Below are 20,859 nucleotides of genomic sequence, written 5' to 3'. Positions count from 1 at the left end.
AAAGAGCACCCTTCATGCAAGTAAATCTATTAACAACAAATGAGGGCGCTCTTTCTCTGAAAGCCAAAAAAAAAAAGAAAATAACGCTGCTTGTTATTTTCTTTTTGCAGTTGTAACATATCTCCTTGCAAAATTCAGTGCTCATTCACAAAACTTATTTATTCAAAAGAAGCAGAGTTGGTCATGAATTAAATAATGCATTTATATTGAGCACTACTTTAAAAAAACACCCCCCTCCCCCCCCAAAAAAAAGCCCTCACAAACTTACTTGGGAAATGCCAGAATTAAAATATCCACATGACCTGACTTCATTTCCTTTGGGATTTCATGTTAGGACTACTTTGCTTAACTATGTGGCCATGTATCCCCCTGGCTGCTGTCAGGATCCTGCCCCATTTAGCTCACGAAACACGTGGTGGCTGACAAATGAGCAGCAATTCAGTGTCTTGTTTTCTCTTTTGTGTAGTGTGAGGTGATTAATCTCAGCCATCCCTTTAGCTGATGGTTTTAACAAAAATTCATTCATGTATTTTGAAAACAGAGGTATAAGAATAGCATCATAAAAAGGCTTGGGTTGGAAGGAACCTTAAAGATCATCTAGTTCCAACCACCCCTGCTATGAAAATGCTATGGAGTGAATTATTTTGTTTAAATTTCAATTCAGTTTGCTTGGATAGAAGTTGGTATTGAATCTCAGTTTTGTGTGTGGGTGTGTAAATAACAAAAAGTTTTAAAACCAGTCATGTCTGCATTTTCAGCCTTTTCCAGTCAGGCTTACGCTTTTTTATCCTCCCTTTTCCAGCAAGTCAGTCTAACCCAAATCCTGTTTTTTCCATTTGATCAGTCCATTTATTTATCTCAGGTTTTTCTGGTTTTTAGTCTTCATATCCAGCTGATGTTAGTTTCCAAAGGCTGCAGGCATTAGGGGTTTTCAAAAAAGGGGTTACCAAAGTTTTAACCTGGGGAAAAACTACACATTATTATACTCTTGTTCTTGTCAAGATGTTTTAGCTAAAGGTTTCTAAACAGTAACAAAAGCCATAACTCTACATGAGAAAGTGAGACATCTCCCCTTCCCCACTCCCAGTTTCAATGGGTTACCATGGCAGTTACAAGCCTTTGCAAATACAGACTTCCATAAGATGGTACCTCAAACCTCCTATCCCAGCTATAGTTATGTTACTAACACAACAGCACTGAAGTTCCTAAAAACATTAATGTGTTTTTGGACATCAGTAAGTTCTGTGAAGTTGTGTGATTGCTCCTCTTGGCTGTATAAAAACAGTACAGTTCACATGGCAGGGCAGCCAGCCAGTGCTGATGTGAAGCAAAGGCCATGAGTCAGATGGTTTTGCTTTAGGCCACAGTACCTTCTTCCTCTCTTGAAATCAATTGATACTCTCAGGAGTACACACAGAAAGCATTAAAGAAGTAAATATTTGCAATCTTTGAAACAAAACATTTCTCTGTGTTTGTGTGTAGGATCAGGTTCTTTGCTGATACAGGAAAACTTGGCTCAGTTCTGATTTTCTCTGAAGTTGTGGAACAACTTTGAATAGCATGAAAAAAACTTAACATTTTTCAGACTGAACCCTGACTAGTTTAATAAATATATCTTATAATGTGATTCCACTAACAAAGGACAGGACACCATTGCAACTCAAGAACATGGGAATGGAAGGGAGCTTTGCATCTCTTTTCAGGCTTCCATATATTGAGTCCATTTTACACCCTTTGGTTTGTTCTTTTTGTTTCTTATTAGAACTCATCTTCTAATCTTTTACTGCTGTAGTATAGAGGGGATTGAGGTTTTTTGGTAGTGTAAGTACACTGTTCCTGAGATGTTTCCCATTTTAAAGCAAGATCATGAGTTTTAGCTATGCCAAACCATATAATTCTCATTTTATTTCTATTCCTCTCTATAAGACACTCTTTTAACTACTTTTTGAAGCCTTCTATAATTGACTTCTGAGATTTAAATGTTTATTGAAGTAGAACTTAAAGAAGATGTGGCTGAGATCTATGTACAAGACTTATATAAGACTTTATTTTACTGACAAGTCAAAGCAGAGTGAAGAAAAGTTATCTTTTATTGGATGAGATAGCTGTATTTACTGGACTATATATGCCCAGGTATCTTGCAACTTTATTTACTTCAATAAAGTAACAAAATGTAATTTCCTTAAACTATTGGAACTATACACAATCTTTCATACAGCAGGACTCCTGCATAGTCTTATATGGGGGAGTTTTCTGTAGGAGTTCCTTGTACTGATGCAGGTGTTAAAGCAAAAACTCAAGAAATATATATTAAACTTCTTTTATCTTCTTTTGAGAAAGGCTATATGTGTGGGCTCAGAAGGTATGCAGATAATGTATCCTGCAATCTTTGACCAACTACTGGCCTTTGTAGAATTTTCCTGCAAGCCTCCACAGTATGGACAGCTGGAAACAAAGCACATAGCAAATGCAAAGTATAATCAGGTAATTAATTAGAAATCTCACTCGTTTCACTTGGCTGGTTAATCCAATTCAGCTTCAGATATAGGTCGTCCAGCAAGATGCATTTGTTCAATCTGTAAAAATTTAACTGCATGTTGTGTAATAAGTTTTTTTACATGCTTTTGTTATCTTCTTTTACTCCCTTTGCATTTTTCTTTGCTTTTGTACTTCGTATTCCTTCATGTAGGAAAGGTCTGGCTTGGACACCAGACAAATGTGTCTGAATTTGTACATGAATAAATCTAAAATAATTTGTCCTACAAGAGATACTAAATTTAACACAGAGGCATGATAATTTTGAATGGAGAAAATTCCCTCAAGCTGCAGGTTTTTGAATTGCACGTGCTGTAAAGAAATGGAACGTGTTCAGTAATTCTTTTTATCTGTGTACACTGCTGTTCACTAAGCATGAGCATCTGATTCAGTGTAATCAAAGAGGTAACTATTATGTATGTATTAATTCTTCTTATTCTGTTTGTCCTGCAACACAATGGAATCACACTAGATACAACTATTTGCACCGGTGAGTTAAATTTCCTTAAAGATTGTCCTAATGTAGTTGTCTTGCTTAGACTGCAACATTTCTCCTACTTAAATGTACTTTACTTCAATGTAGAGTACATTTTCATAGCCAGACTATGTTGTATTTGCAGTTTTGTGGCTTGGACCATATTCTTAGCAAACCTTGCATGCATTAAACTGAGAGTTCAGTGCAAAACATACACTTTCTGTTCCTTAATTAATATGTTTTCACACATAATTTAGTAATTTACTAATTCCTTTTCCTAGGCGGAATGGGTGGCATTGAATTACGTACCATTTGCAGAGAGATCGTTGGAAGTTGTGGTGGACTTATACCAAAAGACAGCTTGCCACAAAGCTGTAGTAACAGAGAAGGTTCTTCAGAACATTATTAAGGTAAAAGTTTGACCTGCATGTACTCTGAATTTAATGAGCTTATACTGAAAATCATGAGTTTTATTTTCAGCTAGTGTTGACAAACACTTCCTGGGAAGCTTCAAGCTGTAGTAAACAGATGGATATTTTATGAAGATGAGCAGCAGGGAATAATTTCTTCTGAAGCTGAAAGGCTCTTTATTAGTCTATTTGTACTGTTCTTAGCTGGGTAATGTCAGCATCAGTATTTCAGTGTTAGGATAAAAATTAACAAACGTGTTAGGCCCCAAAATGTTCATCTTTGAAAGTGTTATGCACCTGAGTGTGGTAAGTAGGTGCTAGGTGCCTTAGTAAATATGGCACTGAAGGCCAAAGCCCAGTTTCTGTAGACTGGCATAAAAACTTCAAAGGTGTATGCTCTGTTACTTTTGATTTGCTTTTAATGACTTCATGTGTCAATACAGCTCTGAAATGTTACCTAATACACCTTATAATACATAATAAATGTACCTAATATACCTTTAAAGTGAAATTGTCAAATGCTTCACTTTTTTTGACCATTCAATTTCAGTAAAAAATTTTAGTAAATAATAGAAGTAATATTTTCCAGAAGTCTGGAAAATAAGAATGTGTCTGACCTGGCTTGTTTGCAATGACTTGGCTGACATCAGGATTTTCCTGTATAGAAATATAGAAACCTGAATGTGTTTAAAACAGATGATATTATTTGAAATCTGTTTTGAATGAAATATTTGTATTTCAGAGTTAAATAGTTGTTTTCCACTTCTGTTTTAATGGGATTGGTGGAACTGATAGAAATACCACTTTTTTATAACATTTGCAGTTGATAACAGTAGGATCTATTGTGATATATGAAAATGCTTTAAAATTTATTTTTCATGTTTCTAAAGCCCATGTTGATTTTGGAATTAGATTTGACACATATGACCAAAAGCAGAAAAAAAAGTTCTGTTTATCTCTAGGGTTAGAGTCTAGCTGTCATGATTTTTTGCCATAGAGACTTAATTATAATTGACTCCCTTGTTGAGAGTCAGAGGGAGTCTTTCCTCCTTTTGCTTTCCTCAACTCGGAGACTGCACTAAAGGCATGGAGGGTATACATACAGTACCTGAATTTAGTCACTATGTATTTGAAACGTCAAGTAAATAATTGGTTTTCCAAGAAAACCAAAAACTTACTATCAGGTTCTAAAGTTTGACTAACAATACTAAAAAGAATGCATATACATGTAAATAGTTCATATGCCTAATTAAAAAAAATTATTAATGACTTTTTTATAGATACTGAAGATGACTTTCTATCTAAAAGACTTAAAATTTGCTGTACTTTCATCTGCTTTACATTTGAGTTGTATTGAAGCCTTTATCTTAGAATTTCTCTAACTGTTCTTACTTTCAAATTTCATGTGGTTTAACAGTCAATAATGACCAGATTTCTTCCAGTGTTTATGTTCCAGTGTTTAAAGTTCAACTTTACTAGGAAAAATTTAAATGCAATGAGGCTCTTTTTCTTTACTGTGGAAGCACTTGGGATGGCTTTGTAGGGACTGAATTCTCCAGAATACATTTGTGATAACAGACTGCCTGCAGTCTCTTATGTGCTAGGAAAGCCCATTTGTCAGACTTAGCAGAAATGGTGGATGGCAATACAGAAAAAGAAAATTAGTATGCGATTTTGTAGTGAAAATGATAATGGATCAATTCTGACTTCTAACCTTGTACTTGGCTACAGACCTGTGCTTTAGCCAGCATATATATGATAAATATGATAAATTATCTTCAGAATTGCATTTGTGAAAGGCCATCTCATATACTAGCAGAAAAGGTAGGGATTGTGTATTGCCATCTATGACAGTGTCCTCCAAGATCTTGTGCGGAAACTTGCTGTAATCTTAGATTTCTCTGAGCAACTATAAATTTTGTTTTGACTTTCATTTTGCAGACACTTAGAATACCTCTTAGTCTGAAGTACTCATGTCCTTCTGAAAGCACATGGAAGCTAGCTGTGTCCTCTCTTCTCAAAGTTCTCTCCATTGGACTGCCTGTTGCAAGGCAGCATGCTTCTTCTGGAAAATTTGACAGTATGTGGCCAGAGCTAGCTAATACTTTTGAAGACTTTTTATTCACAAAAAGGTAAACACAACTTCCTTTTTTTATTTTTAAAGGAGAATACTCATAAGTAATTTGTTCACTATACATGTCAGTAGAGCTTTTTGATATATGAAAATTATTTTAATGAATGATGGAGAAGAGGTAACCAATCTGCCAACTTCAAAAAGCTCTACTTTTAGAAAGTAGTACAAAAAGCTTCAATCAAAAGGTGAAGTGTAAGAGCAAGAAAGAGCTCAGCTGAACTCTCAATATATGGCAGAGTCTTTCTGTATGGACTCCAAGTATGTTTATTCTAGATTTGATAAAGAGTTGCTGATGTGTACACGATTTGTTCCTTTCTTCACTTTGAACAGAGTTGCAATGGTATTTTTTCTAATTAACAGCATTAACTATATGTATTTGTCCTGAGTTCCATTATGAAAGACCCCACTTACTGTGAATTTTTGAAAATTATTTGGTACACTGCTGTTCACTTAGAAGCCCATAGTTATATTTGTTTCTACCTAAGATAAATTGACTGCACCTTAATAATTAACCACACTTTATTTATTATACTCTTTGAAAAGTGTAGTTAAATAGTCATATTTAAGACTATAAAGATGGATAGATTCCTCTCAAGAATGAAACACAGTCTCAGTCTACAATGGGCAGGCTGAGGAAGTCCAGAAGTGAAAAATAGTAATGATCAGAGACAGACAGTTTAATCACAGAATCATAGAATGGTTTGAGTTGGAAAGGCTCTTAAAGATCATCTAGTTCCAGACAGCCTGCCATGGGCAGGACACCCTCCACTAGACCAGGTTGCTCAGATCCCCATCCAGCCTGGCCTTTGATCTGTTTGTTCAAATAAAAGACTACAACATTAGCAAAACATTGTAAATTTTCAGAATATAATAAAAGCTTGCTTCAGAGAAGAATTTTTTTTGTCCCTTGGCAATGGGTAAAAACTTGTTTCAGTACAGCAAAGATTTTCTAGGTTAGACACTAAGAGAATCATTTACTCTAAGGAAGGTTAGGTATTTTAGATAATTGCTTAGGAGTGGTATGGAATTTCCATCTTCTGTAAACAGCTGTAAGCATCTTTTAGGAGTAGTTTAAGTATTCTAATAGTGTTTTAGAATAAAGAACAAGGTGAAAAGAAAAATATTTTCAGTAACAAATAAATCTTTCTTTTGAACAGAAAACAGTAAAGTTCTTCAGTACTTCAGCCTTACACTAATATGCTGTGTGTTTAGTTTTGAAGTACACAAAAGTCAGCAACCAAACACAGCTGTATTTACTAATGATGGATAAATACCAGCTTGCCCAAAACAAACAGGCAAACAAAAAAAAAAATACCAATGAAAATTTATTTTAGAGACACATGTGTCGCTAGTGGAAATGCATAATAATGAATGAGTTTGGAATATCATCAATAGGATTACCATCCATAGAAAGGCAATCAGGTGAAAAATCTTCCTGTTGTTTTTGCATTTCCTTGAAAAAAAATTCTGTTAAGTAGGAGGACCTTAAAATAGAAAAGGTCATCCATGATGACATAAAAGGTACTTCAATCATCCAAGTTTTTGTTTTACGCTTCACTACTTCTTTAATGTGAAGTAATCCTTGCAGTATCTTGCTTGGTTTTCTTTTCAGCTGCAGGTAGTATTCTTGCTTCCATTCTGAGACAGGCAGTCCACATCAGTTAACACTCTATAATCTATATCATTGTTGGGTGATCAGAATTCAAATGAAGGTTTTTCAGGTTATTGTAGAAGAATGTATGTTCACTTAAAAGTTGCTTTGGAAATACATATTACTATTTGTTGTAATTTAATTATTCCTAAATATTTGCAAAGCAAATTAAACATTTCTGTTTTGCATATTCTTAGCTGAACAAGACTAGTACTACTACAGCTTCTTGGTATTAATTGGTCATAAATTCAGGGAAGCAAAATTATCTCAGCTCTTTAGTGTAATTCAGGGTAATCCACGATCATCTGCATGACTTTTTGGCCAAATCTGTTTGTCTATAACAAATATGTTTAATTTACAGTGAGCGATTTATACTTTACTTGAATATTTTTTCAAATGTAGAAATTTCATCTTAATGTGTTGCTTGCTAGAAACTATTACTCTTTATGTTAATTCTAATACCTTTTTTCATTTATCATGTATGGACAAATACTCTCTGGAGTTAGAAGAAAAAATAGTACTTGTGTGAATATTTATGATGCCTTATGATGTCTGTCTTGACTTCAGTCTGGTTTTGCCTCTTAAATTATAGTATACACTCTGGTTGCTAAACATACAAAATGTGTTTTAGAGAAAATTTTTTCATCCTAATTAAAGGTGTCTTTAGAAAAGTGTAGGAAACTTTTTTTTTTTCACTTAGAAACTTTAAATTTTAAATTAAAGCACTAAAAATAGGCCGATATATTCTAGAACCACATGGCTACAGCAAGATAATTTGACCTGTTAGTGTAATTAATGGCCACTATCATTACACTTTCCAGGCTTCTTGTGAGTAGATTAATTTTGCTTATGTACTTGTATTTTGTGTGGCTACAGAATGTCTGGGGTTGTTTTTTTTTTCACCTCCCTAATGCTCATCTTTTTCTAAATAGCAGTTTGCCTTCCAAGTGTATGGTTGTCCTACATACAGTTAGAGCCTTGTACCTTGGTATCTTTAGGATAGATAGATAGACTTTCTGTTCTTTCTATCAGCCTGAGCCTTGTGCTCCTAAAAAAACATTAAAGCTGAAAAGGGAATACATCTTCCTCATGCCACTAGTCAGGACAATTAGTAATAGCAGTCATTTTTCCTTTTCTTCATCCTCGTTCTCCTCCTCCTCCCCATATTGCTACTGAAGCATATCTCTCTCGCTGTGATGCAAGGAGGGCTCTAGAGATAGCTGTGGAAGTTCCCCACATTGAGGTAATTCTTTTCAGATTTCCTCTGCTAAAATCTTTCTGCACTCTGTGCAAGATGCTATGAGACTACCCTTGGCAAGTAAGGCAACCTGCCCTTTTTGGTTTGAAATTTGCTAAATTGTGTCTTCTAGTGGTTTATAATTGCAGTTTACTTAGTCTCTTAAATTTGTTGTTGTTCCACTTGTAAGGAAATTGAATTCAGAATTTTCAAATTTAGTGCGTGCTTTCTTTTTTTTTTTTTTTTTTTGTAGTTCTAATAGAAAACATACGCTAGTCATAGTGGTGCCTTATTCCAGGGTAATTTGAGAGAATCTATTCACTGTTTTGAAAATAACAGCTAAAATTTATTGCTGAGTTGACATGCATGTCATCCTTCAGGTTGCAGGGGAAGGCAGTGAGAATGTACTTTCCAACTATCCATATTAATCCTTTATTTAAGGACAGCTAGGTGGTATAGAACTGGTTTTGTTGTGTTTCCTGATTTATTTATATTAACAATGAGTTGTGTTTTTTAAAATTCTGGAACTACTTGCATTTTTGTCCATAACACCAAATCAATAAACCAAGCCACAGCTGAGAAGAGGAGAGTGGTTTTAGTTAGATTTGTGACTTGTAAATTTGAATTGGTTTTAGTAACTCTGCTGAACCTGTCCAAATGGCTTTAGTGCAGCTGTGAGTCAGGTCATCTCTGGTGGCTTTCCAACTTGCAAATGTGTCACACAGGACAGGAAGGTTTTTAAGTTAGGTGCAGGAGTGTACAAATCTCACTAAGACCAGCATGGATTGAAAAGGTTTTGAAGCACAAAGAATTTGGGAAATGCAGTTCAGTTGAGCCCCCCAAGAGGCTGACAGCGAGACAGAGTAACCATTATCTGGATTTTTAGCATCCTCTAACATGTCACCCCTTGTGACAGGAATAGTTAGATATATGCAGTTAGACCTGAATATGGTTAGAACTGAAAATCCACTTTCTTATGCTGGCGTTCTGTAATTTTTCCTAGGCTCTTTGTTTCAATGAAACTGGAATGTTGTGTCACAAAATCCCCCTTCCTTTTCTTCCTTCAGTATTGATAGATTTTCATACTCCACATTTTCCACTATTAAATGTTCTAGATGTTCTGTGCTGTTGTCTGTCCAGGCTATATGCAAAGTTAGGTAAATGGCTTCCTTTTGTACCTCGTCTTCAAATCTTTATTCTCCAAGCCTGACTTAGGACTGCTGGGATGGTTCTATATATGAAACATCTGCATCTTTGTAAGACTCACAAAAGGCTTAATGCAGTCAGTCTTCCTAACTGATTTGATTAGGTTTTTTTCCTTTTGCTTACATTAAAATATGCCAGTGCACATTGCCTTATTTTTGTATGCATGTTCTCCAAGTTTCTACCTGGCTAAGCATTGGGTAGAAAAATGAAATTATTTCACTGATGTTCTAAATTTTTAACCAATATTTGAAACATTTTTCTGATCTAACTCGTAACTCTTCTAGTCACCATGGTTCTAGAAATCATATGTGTACATAGCCCAATACTTCTGGCATTGAAACTGAGTTGGCATTGATTAGACAAGAGGCCACTGTAGTTTGAACCCTTAAACCCCTAAAACTCTGTGAATAGCTGTATTTAAAATAGTATCCCACCTCTGTCTTTTGGATAGGAACAGAATTTCAAGCCAGCTATGGAGCTTAAATGAGAGGTGATACTCAATGATGTTTAAAAAGTACAAAGCACAGCAGAAATTCTCTCTGCAGCTTTGTACAAGAAATTTCAAATATAGCCAGGAGAGCCCAGGTAAATGAAAAAGGAAAATGTTACGGTCAGAGCATTAGTGCTTTCTAAGACAGAAGTTTCAGCTTAAAAAAAAAAAAAAATTAGAGCAATCTACAGTTGAGGGGACTCAATAATCTTGATTTTTGTCATAAATCAAGACGACATTTAAAATTAATACATTTCATATAACTTAATTTACACAAAATTGTCTTCCAGTAAGAAGCTGGTATGTTTATTACTTCATATTTGTTCTTCTTTCCCAGAGGCTTTCATAGAGGCATGTCATGCCACTATATACAATAAAATTCACCAAATATATGTGTGTGTGTGTATATATATAATTTATTAGAGCAGAAGTCTATGCTCACATGAGGGAATTAAATCAATACTTTCCCAAAAGAAAGTAAAAAGAAAGTAAAGTAGCTTCTGAGCAGAGTGCTGTGCTCAGCAGGGCTCCAGGTGCTTGTTAGGTCTTTGCTCTTGGCTCTGAAGCCGTCCCTGTTCAGTGGGCAGGGGCTGGGAGCTCTTTCCTCTCTGAGGAAAGTTGCTGCATCACACTCTTATCTTTCCTGGCTCCTGACCCTCCGGTATGGTTTGGATATGTTGTGCCAGAACAGCAAAGCATTTGGCCCCCAGATAGGTGTATCCACATAGACAAAAATCTATTTACTTGGGAATAATTTGCTACATGAACAAATATGTAACATAATCTTTAGGAGGTAAGGTAGATCAGGTATGGATGACTGGGCAGAAAAGCCTGAACACCTCTTTAGGTAAACCTCAGCTCAGAGAGTGAGTCATAAATTGGAAAGTGTCAGTCTGAAATCTTCCCTTGTATTTCAACATGACCTGCATTTCTATGCATTATAATAACTTAAATTGTTATCAAAAGGTTTTCCATACTTTAACAACTTTGTGTGTTAGAAAAGGTACTGATTGAACAGCTACTTAATATTTTATTTTATTCTATGTTTTCAACATAAAATTCTAAACTTCCTAACTCCCTAGTACACAATCCAGTAATAAATACAATAATTTAGTATTTTATTCTTTTATTCATACATGTAACACATGTCCGTTTCATAGATAAAGTGATCTAGACTTTATCTGCATAAAGTCTCTTTGAAGAGCAGAGATATATTTATTTTTCAAGCAGAAACATTGGTACATATATAAAACATTCCTAATTGTCAAAACTGAAAATTAGCTGTAGATGTGAAGACCGATCTTCAGTGTTTTATGTTAAGTATTCAGAAGATGGGGAAAAAAAAGCCTATCTCAGAAAAATCTTGTTCTTTGTCAGCAACATACAGGAGCATTGGAAGAAAAAATCACATAAAAAAAAATGTCTGTCAGCTAAACTAATCAGATCTGAATGAGATTTCAAAACCTTCAAGGTTCTTAAACTTTCATTAAAACTGGCAATGGGACAGAGGAGGCAGGCCCAGATGAGTACCCTTATGAGGACAAGATTGGCACAGGTCCACAGTCCTATCCTGGGCAGCTGCCTTGCCTGTGAGCCTCTGCTTAGCTCTGAACTACTCACCAGGGTCTGCTGAATCACCTCTGGGTATTTCATCTGAAAACAAATTCATATGTATGTATATATATATATATATATGTATATAATGGAAGAACTCAAAAAAGTTCTAAATTTCTTCAAAACTATTGTTTATAAAATGGGTTTTTCTTTTTATAAAATTCATTAAAATGAGAACAAATGCATCATTTCAGTTAGCAGGGGGAAAGGACGTGGTAATACCCCATTAATGAAAAATGTTTCATTAATATAGAAGAAAATGTAAAATTAAAAAAATTAAGATGTACCATTGGAACTCAAAAGTATTTTTGGCACAGTGAGTGAAAAGACTAGGTTGCTTGAAGCCCCCATCCAACCTGACCTTGTGATCATTAATCATTACCATATAATAGTACCAACTTGTTGCATGTAATAACTGTAAATGTAATGCACTTTCCCATACTTATCTCCTTATGTTGTAAATTTAAAGTATAACGTAGTATGTTTATTTTTAGTACACCTCCTGATAATCTCTCAATTCAAGAATTTCAGAAGAATGAGAGTATTGATGTTGAGGTAAGGAGCCTAAAACAAATAATACTGTTAAAATTAACAAATAGTGACATTCATGAGTTGCATTTTGTTCTGAAATAATTTCTTGAAAAGTTACCCTTTCATTACTTTTTCTGTGATACTGTTTTCATTTTTGAAAACAAGACATAGGCCCAGAATTCAGCTGCTTCAGGGTGATGCAAAAAGTAGGAAGTGGGATGCCAAAAAGTATTTCTTGTCATCTCAATTTCAAAACAGTATAGACTGGCTAAACCAAAATGCATTTCTGACTCTAGCTTTATCCTTATTTATTATATTATTGCTGAGCATTTATGCTGGTAATTGTAGACCACAGAGAAAGCTGAGAATTAAACCTGAAATGAATGCCTTCTATGTTGAGGGGGTGGTCAGCAAAAAGCCATTTTTTCTTAGACATTGTTGCCCTTAAGATGTGTTCTCTATACTGAGAAGCTTTGGCATAAATGAAGAAGCTATGTGTAGTTTGTGCAGCACAGAGATCGCTGTATGTTTGGTTGTATAAGGCTGAAGAAAATTAGGAGAAGATTATACCTGAAGTAAGGAGGGACTTCTCTCCTTTCACTCCAGGACAAAAACTATGGCAGAACAGAGATTAGGGATACAAAGCAAAAGGAGTTGCAGAGAAGACACAGCAGTATCTGTGGTTTCATCACCCATCTTCTTTCCAGAGGGGTGGCTGGGACACAAAAATATATGGATGAAAAGAGAGTGGTTCTGCTTGCAGTGAGCAGAACTCTAAAATCTAATGCATTAATTTATGGAGATCTAAACCTATTTTGTTCCTGAATGGGAGCATCAAGACAAGGATAGAGAGCATTTCTGTTCACATGTACTGCCTTAAGCTGGTTTAGATAATTGACACACTTGTTCTGCTTTGCAGATATCACATTATCAGGGATGTTTATGTGTGTTAATGTCATAGAGAGGATATTGAAGTGGGGTGGAGGGAGAGAGATTCCTAATGTTAAATCTTCTCTTTTCAAAACCATACATTTGACTTGAAGAATGTACTTCAAATGTCATTTGAAATCTGATCAGAAACTCTGGCCAAAGTGGCAGGGGAAAGGTTTTTATTTCAAGTTTAATGTCCCATGCAAGACCACACTTTAGGACATATCTGCAAATTTTAAATGCTAGCAATAGAAGATTTTGTGAAGTCTAATTAGGCCTTTCTCTCTTGTTAACTGTTTCTTCATACTAGATTTACAGTATTTAGAAAACCTATATAAATATATGTAATTTATTTTAGGTGGTGCAGCTTATCAGCACAGAGATACTGCCATATGCTAATTTTATTCCGAAGGAATTTGTTGGTCAGATAATGACTATGCTCAATAAAGGCTCAATACATTCTCAGTCCTCCTCCTTTACAGGTATGGTACCTCAATGACAAAAATTACAGTGTTTAAATCTACTAGAAAATAATTAAAATGTTCAGTGTGCTTATGATAAAGACTTGAAGTTCCCTGGCATGTATTCAGTACAGACTGTTTGATATCCAACTTCTTGAATAAATTATATTTTGTGGAAGTTGCCAAGCTTTCCTTGCAATTTTTAAAAAATTGCTTCCTTACAGCTTGGACAGTATCATATTGAACTTGTGTTACTTTCTGCATAGTTTATTTTCCTTTGTGCCAGTTCTAATAATAATTTCAGACAATTGTAAGACAGACATCCTGTTCTTAAAACCTAAATGACCCTAGTGTAACTATATGGTGTACCTAGCCAGATACCTTCTCTGTCTTTAAGAAAAACCATTTGTAGGGGTTTTTGGAAAGATGAAAAAAGTGAACATAAGCCATTACATAGAAAAATACTTAAATTGTACAGTTCCAAATATGAGTACTTATGATGTAGGATTGTTTGCTGTTTTTAAATTATTTAATGTATTTTTAATTAAAGTAATGTCAGGTATGTGATATGTTACTGAGAACGTGTCATAATTCATATCTTATGTTCAGAACTATTGTGATTTTTGCACAGTCATTTTTTCTTAGAATATATTCTTAATATTTGGTCTTATCACTGTTACTATTTTTTAATACTAGAGTGATAACCTTTTCTCAGCATGTAATAAGTGGATTGAAATGCAGCATCATGCGCAGTGCACAATTGAAATGCATCGTTTTACTTTGACAGAAGCCGAAATAGATATTCGAATGAGAGAAGAGTTTTCTAAGGTGTGTTTTGAAACACTGCTCCAGTTTTCATTCAGTAATAAAGTCACAACTCCTCAAGAAGGCTACATCTCTAGAATGGCACTTTCTGTGCTCTTGAAAAGGTCACAGGATGTATTGCATCGCTACATAGAAGATGAGCGATTGAGTGGGAAATGTCCTCTTCCACGGTATGTGCATTGTCTTTAGAAAATAAAGGTATTATCTGGACTTTATAAGAAGAAGTTTGCATTCAAAATATCACCTAGTCATGAAAAAAATGAGGGGGGTAGGAGAGAATGAAGTTTAAAAGGCAGGGAAATGTTTAGGGGAAGATATCTCAAAAGAAATGCTAGTACCCCATTTTAAAAAAAAAAAAACCTCTAAGTAACAACGGCCATATTCTGTGCTGTTAAAACGGTTTTCAGTTACTGAAACAATATTTCTGATATCTCTAGCATTATATTTCTGAAATCTGATTTCCTTTTATACCCGTTAGAGCTACATGTAGTTTCTAAATTGAGAGGTGAGTAGAATCTCCTCAAAAATAAAGCATCCAAACAGCAATATTGGGAATCATTACTCAAGTAATTGTTCTTGAAATGGAAAAATTAGATCAAAAAACTAGGAAATTCTCTTAAAGGGGAATTTACTTGAAATGCACTTTACTTCTGAAGGTTTCGATCATGAATGTGGAAATTGATTATCTTTGTTAGCCTTATCATGTACTTTGATAGGATTGATTTCTCTGGGTCTGGATTGAAGGCACTTGAGACGGTAGTTCACATTCGGACTCAAGTGTTTATTGTTTCTTATCAGTGATAACTGATAGACATTCTCACAACCATGAGTTCAGCAGTGTTTCATTAGCAAGGCACAAAATGGCTAACTACCTCTTGTTACAAGGTCTTTTAAGACTAAACTGTCCAATTAAGAACTGACACCTAGATTATTTTCCATTTTAACCCAATAACTGATCCCTGGAAGCCCGCAATGCGGACTTTTCTGTCCAATTACACCCAAACCCATGAAGAAGAAGAAAGAAGAAGGTAAAGAAGAACAACCTGCCTCTGCCCTAAAACCTCCATCTTGCTTCATATTTATTTCTATATTCTAAAATACCAAAGTTTCTATATTCTAAAATACCAAAGTTTTCCACCCTGTGGTATTACACACTTCTTATCAACTACATACCCGTAATCCCAGTACTATCAATCAATTCTGGAAGCCTTCTTCACAGCCTCAGGTCAAATGTAGTGTTCTCTTGTGGGTCTGTGCCTTTAGGCACAGAAAGTTTAAAATTCTCAGCATCCAGGATTCCAACAAGTGTTTTCAGATTGAGATTTGTATGGTGTTACTGTTTGAAGTTAAAGCTGTCCTAGATGACACAACAGCAATGATAGTGGGAAACTTTTTCTATAAAATTTGCATCCTTGAAACAAAAACGAGTAGTTGATTGTTTGCATTGTTTTCATTTGTAGGCAGCAAGTAACAGAAATCATATTTGTTTTAAAAGCTGTCAGTACTCTCATAGATTCACTTAAAAAGACTCAACCTGAAAATGGTAAGTTATTGTTGAATAACATTGTTCCAAACAAGGTAACATTATATCTGCCCCAAAGATGGATTTATTATTTCTTTTAGTAGTGTTCACAGAAATGTGAAAAAAAAGTGTACTCTGTAAGAGTCAGTATTCTGTAATTCTTTGTATATGTAGGTGACAGGTAGATGACAAGAAACCCCACAAAGTTTTTCCAGTATGACTAAAAGTATAAGGACATAAAAGTATATGCTCAATGAAAGAGAAAACATCAATTTATGGTGTCCTTTATTAGATAAAGCTTAGTGTCTTCTGAAAACAAAGAAAAAACACCGTTCCATAAAATATTAATGGAATTCTTAAAAATATGAAGCCTGGATAGGTCCTTTTTTCCTTCTCATGATACCTTTTTAGGTTGTTATGGATCACATTCACATGGGTGCATTCTGCAGTTAAAGGGGTATACAAGTTAAATGCATGGACAGGCTGGTAGATACTTACACTTGTGGTCTTGCTTTTCCCTCTCTTCCTGCACTATTATTTTCTGTCCCCTGGGCTGAGCTTAGGTCATTGATGCCTGAGTAAATGTCTGACAGATTTATTTAAAGGGCTGAATCAAATGAAAGACTTCAACTTCATTTGTAATTACCTATCCTGTTCCTCCTGTAAGCTGCACCTCTGGTATATGTGTAGAGTTCTTGGAAGGAAACTTAATCATGAGTCTTGTTTAAGTCCATTGTATTGGACTCTCAAATTCTGACAGAATTGTGTATACAACATTTCCCTCTACCTCCCTGTTTTTGATATTAGGAGGAACAGAAAAAACCCAACCTTTATAATCCCCAAACAAACAAACCAACCAACAAACCAGCCTTTCCAGAAAAACACAGGCAGGTCAGTTTCTGGAAAGAGGCAGTGCCTCATTTGTATAATCACTGAGCAGCCAGAGTTATAATGATGTGGTTTGCAAGGTTTCATGGCCAAAGTGTGCAGGTAGAACTATGCCAGGATGCATAAAGCCTTTTGGCTAACCCTGAAGCTGCTCTGGTGGGTCTTCCTCTGAAGTGCTGCTCTGGTGGGTCTTCCTCTTAGAGGAGCAGAGAAGCTGAATCAGCTGGACTGTTCCCGACATCTCTCTTCCTGCAATGAGAGACATTCTTCCCCTGGTCCATATGCAGTAGTCCTTGCCAAACCTCCCACACACTTTCTTAGAAAGAGAACTCCTGGACAAATTGCAGAATCACTTCACTCCCACTTCTTCTATCTTTTAATAATTTTATTTATTTAAGATAATTATTAATGTCTGGTTTGGGGTTTGTTCTCTTTTGAAAGCAGAGCTAAAACAGAAATAACCAAGGAAGTGACATTATACTAAGAATCATGCTACAATGTTTAATTTTACTTGTTGGATGAACAAAGCTTTACCATGGATATTTTTTGTCATTGTCCAGTGTTTTTACCTTTGCTTTCTATAGCTCTTGTGTTCTGAAATGATCTGAAGTCAATAGAAAGTCTCACTGCTGACAATTTTCCAAAAGTGAAATGTGCATCCAGTTCAATTTTCTGTCAATAGCTGAGAAAAGCAGGCAGAAAACACGTGTATTACACATTGAAGTATTATCTTAAATTTGTCAGTTCTTCATCCCAAAGACACAGTGAAGGACTCATATGTAGAAACACAGGTGTGTAGCACTACTTTAAGGATATTATCCCATATGGCCTCTGGCTGCAGCTGAAAAAACAAATGGTTCTCCTGCAGAAATCCTGGCCGGTATCTGAGTGCCTTGCATGGATGCCACAGTACAGCATTAAGTACCTATGTTTAGGCACACTGTGAATCTGCCATTTCCTAGAAGGTATTGGAAAAAATCTGTTGTCAGTATTTGGATAGTGGTAAGTGATTCAGTCTGTTCTTTTCTTCCCTGCAGTTGATTCTAGCACATGGGCACAAGTTATTGCCTTGTACCCGACCTTAGTAGAATGTATCACCTGCTCATCCTCAGAAGTGTGCTCTGCTTTGAAGGAGGCACTGGTTCCCTTTAAGGACTTCATGCATCCACCAGCAGCCAAGGTACAGAATGGAGAGTCTTGACCCCATAAAACTTCTTTTTTATTCTTGAAGGGAATATCCAAAAATGTTTGCTCCTGGGTGAAGTTTCTCTGAGGAAATCTCTTGTGACTAGTACTTTGGCAACCAGTGCTGACTGCCTCTTAACTGTACTAACAAGAGCTCAGTAAGTCGTGAATACAGGCTTTATCTCAAAGGTTCCAGAGTGAGTAGCAGTGCAAACCTTTAATAAATTTAATTGACTAGTTGGAATCATTTATAATCTAATGTACTTGCTACAGTATCTTGAAGTGGTGATTGAAAAGTGGGCTTATGTACAGCTTGTTGTGTATGTGTTAATGATGTAATTAAAAATATTTCAATTCAGTCAGATTTATTAGGCTGGTGTTTTGCACCCTTTTTTGAAGTACGAATTGTACTAAAATTTTATGCAAGATGGTACTGTAACATTCCATATATCTGTAACCAGCCTTTGTAAACAAAGGGAACTGATATACTTGTGTGTATAATAAATGGTACAGTTATGTATAAAATAGTTGCATTTATTATTTAAATTCTTTTAAAAATATTGATAATGTCAAATGCTTGAAAATGTATTTATTATTAATAAGTTGTATGCTTGCATTTTTACTTACAGTTTGCCTTCTAAATTACCAGATATGCTCATTCATATCTGATCATGTTAGTTTTTGCTTAATTGAATGTATCTTCTTTGTGGCCATTGGACATCTGCAAAGGGTCATATAACAAAAGATTGAAGCAAGCAGTCGCAGTCTGCTGATCTCAAACTTCAGAGTAGTTGACCTGAAATAAGTTTGAATATGCACAAATCCACTGTAGCACTTCAACACTACCATACCTCACTTCATAATAAATTTGTTTCAAGATTTTTGTTCTACTTAAGTCTATCCATTTTTGCAGTTGCAGCCTTGCTTTAAAAATAAAACAAACATATTTGAGGGTTGTTAGCCTTTTTTGACCTTCTTGGCAAGTATCAGAGTCTTTGAATCATGACCCAGAAAAAGCAAGTTCAAATACCTAAAATACTTGGCTGTGATATTTTGTTCAATAATTTTAAGTGTCTTTTCAACCCAAAAAAAAATGTTCTAATCTTTTAATTATAAACTGTGTCTGATAAAAACCATGAGAAGTGTATTTTTGAAGACAGATACTCAGTTAGAAATGCAGTAAAATTTGTCATTAAATAAATGTGAATTTGTTTCATTTTAACATAGCACACAATTGAAGCAAACCACTTTTAATGGTATTGTTTTTAAAGTTTGTGATCTAGCATTTAAACTCTTATTTAATGAATTTTGATTTTAATAATGTTTCACCTGTATTCACATTTTTAATCTGTGATGTGAAAGCACAAAGGACAAATGTGAAAAAAAAAAAAAGACAGGTGCCTTTCTATGGATTTCAGAGCTTACCTTTAGGGTTTTATTTCTTCAAGTCTTTTGTAGATATTAAAAAATTGTCATGCATAAGAAATGGTATTACATCTGTTTGCTTTGCACTTTCCTTTCTCAATGAACACTGATTGGTACATGTGAATAGGTGTAAAAGCTGTAGAAGCTTCAAGCTGAAGGTGTGATGAACTGGTCAGGGTTACCCTGCATTAATAATGTTCTCCAGGCAGTTCTTTGGACAGCTTGCTCCCATAAGTCTCCAGATTATGTCCTTTTTAAAAGCTTTCTGTTTCAAAGGATGGTAAATATTAAAGAGGCTTCAAGACCTTGCACATTTCTGTGACCAAAGTTGCATGGGATATAATTGTGAAACCTGAATAGTTTTAAGAGAATACACAGTTTATATGAAGGAAACCAATGTTTCTTGTTAATAGAATTTATGTCAAAATACCTTCTCTGGAAGAGCAGTTCCAGGATACTGCAGAACGGGATCTTATATAAAAGTAGCGACATCATCCACACTCTGAAAGTGAAAACCTGACAACTGGTCTCCTAATTAAGTAGAAGATAAGTTGAGGTCATTAAAGAAACAAACTGTAGGCCAGGAAAGAAGGGAATTAATTTGTTTTACAATATCTAGGTGTGCAGTCCAAGCTATGGGTGAATTTGTTACTAATTAGTTTTGAATGGATTTTTCAGTGATTTTTCATTGAGGCAAATCTTCATCTTTATCTGTAATTCAAAAAAGGATGCATGAGTCTTTCTTGACTCTAGACCTTAGACTACTTTACACCTATGAAAATTGATCTTCAAAAGATTTTGAAATAAACTACCAATCAAGCTAACTTACCATCCTTTCCTCTTAATTACAAAATGAATAATATCTGTGCTATTTGAAGCATGTTTTGGACATGCAATCTGAGGTTGACCGTATTATTGCTTTTTGGTATTTTGTATAAATAGTTTGAAAACTAAAAACAAAGCTCCTTAGCTTAGAAAATGTTTTGACTAATTTTGTTTGTGAACAAAAATTATTCCCTTTACTGTGCCTTCTTGTCCAACACTCAAATATTTCTTCCAACTTGAAATATCAATGTCTTTTTTCTATTTGTACTTTTTGCTAAGCATTCTTAGGGCTTTTTTGAGGCAAGCAGCATTTTTGAATATTTAAATTTCAAATTTTTACATGTTTCTAGCAAGGTAAATCTTGTTCCAGAAGAAATTGAATTAATTTAACATTACCTGTTGAGTAGACCCATGTCCAAGTTCATTTCAAGTCTGTAGGGTTGCTTAGTCATGAGAATTAAAACCTGTGGACACTTTCAGGATGGGGTCCGCAGTGTGTCGCTGAAGTCAGCTAG

General features: G+C 35.0%; 1 protein-coding gene across 2 annotated transcripts in view; it reads left to right on the top strand.

The window, feature by feature from the left end:
- MON2 (MON2 homolog, regulator of endosome-to-Golgi trafficking) overlaps positions 1 to 19,830 on the top strand; it is a 66,887-nt gene extending 47,057 nt beyond the window's left edge. Inside the window, exons 27-35 of one of the 2 annotated variants that reach the window (XM_066550204.1) lie at positions 2,341 to 2,484; positions 3,008 to 3,025; positions 3,292 to 3,420; positions 5,362 to 5,552; positions 12,247 to 12,307; positions 13,572 to 13,695; positions 14,462 to 14,669; positions 15,960 to 16,042; positions 17,947 to 19,830. In XM_066550204.1, the coding sequence (XP_066406301.1) occupies positions 2,341 to 2,484; positions 3,008 to 3,025; positions 3,292 to 3,420; positions 5,362 to 5,552; positions 12,247 to 12,307; positions 13,572 to 13,695; positions 14,462 to 14,669; positions 15,960 to 16,042; positions 17,947 to 18,110 (1,122 nt within the window). In that variant the 3' untranslated portion in view covers positions 18,111 to 19,830. The remainder of the gene's footprint in view (positions 1 to 2,340; positions 2,485 to 3,007; positions 3,026 to 3,291; positions 3,421 to 5,361; positions 5,553 to 12,246; positions 12,308 to 13,571; positions 13,696 to 14,461; positions 14,670 to 15,959; positions 16,043 to 17,946) is intronic. The other variant, XM_066550205.1, reaches the window with a different exon arrangement.
- Positions 19,831 to 20,859: the final 1,029 nt, after the last annotated feature.

This window comes from Molothrus aeneus, chromosome 5, assembly GCF_037042795.1.
Source record: "Molothrus aeneus isolate 106 chromosome 5, BPBGC_Maene_1.0, whole genome shotgun sequence".
Lineage (NCBI taxonomy): Eukaryota > Metazoa > Chordata > Aves > Passeriformes > Icteridae > Molothrus > Molothrus aeneus.
The sequence above is the reverse complement of the archived record's forward strand: the minus strand, read 5'-3'. Positions and strand labels throughout refer to the sequence as shown.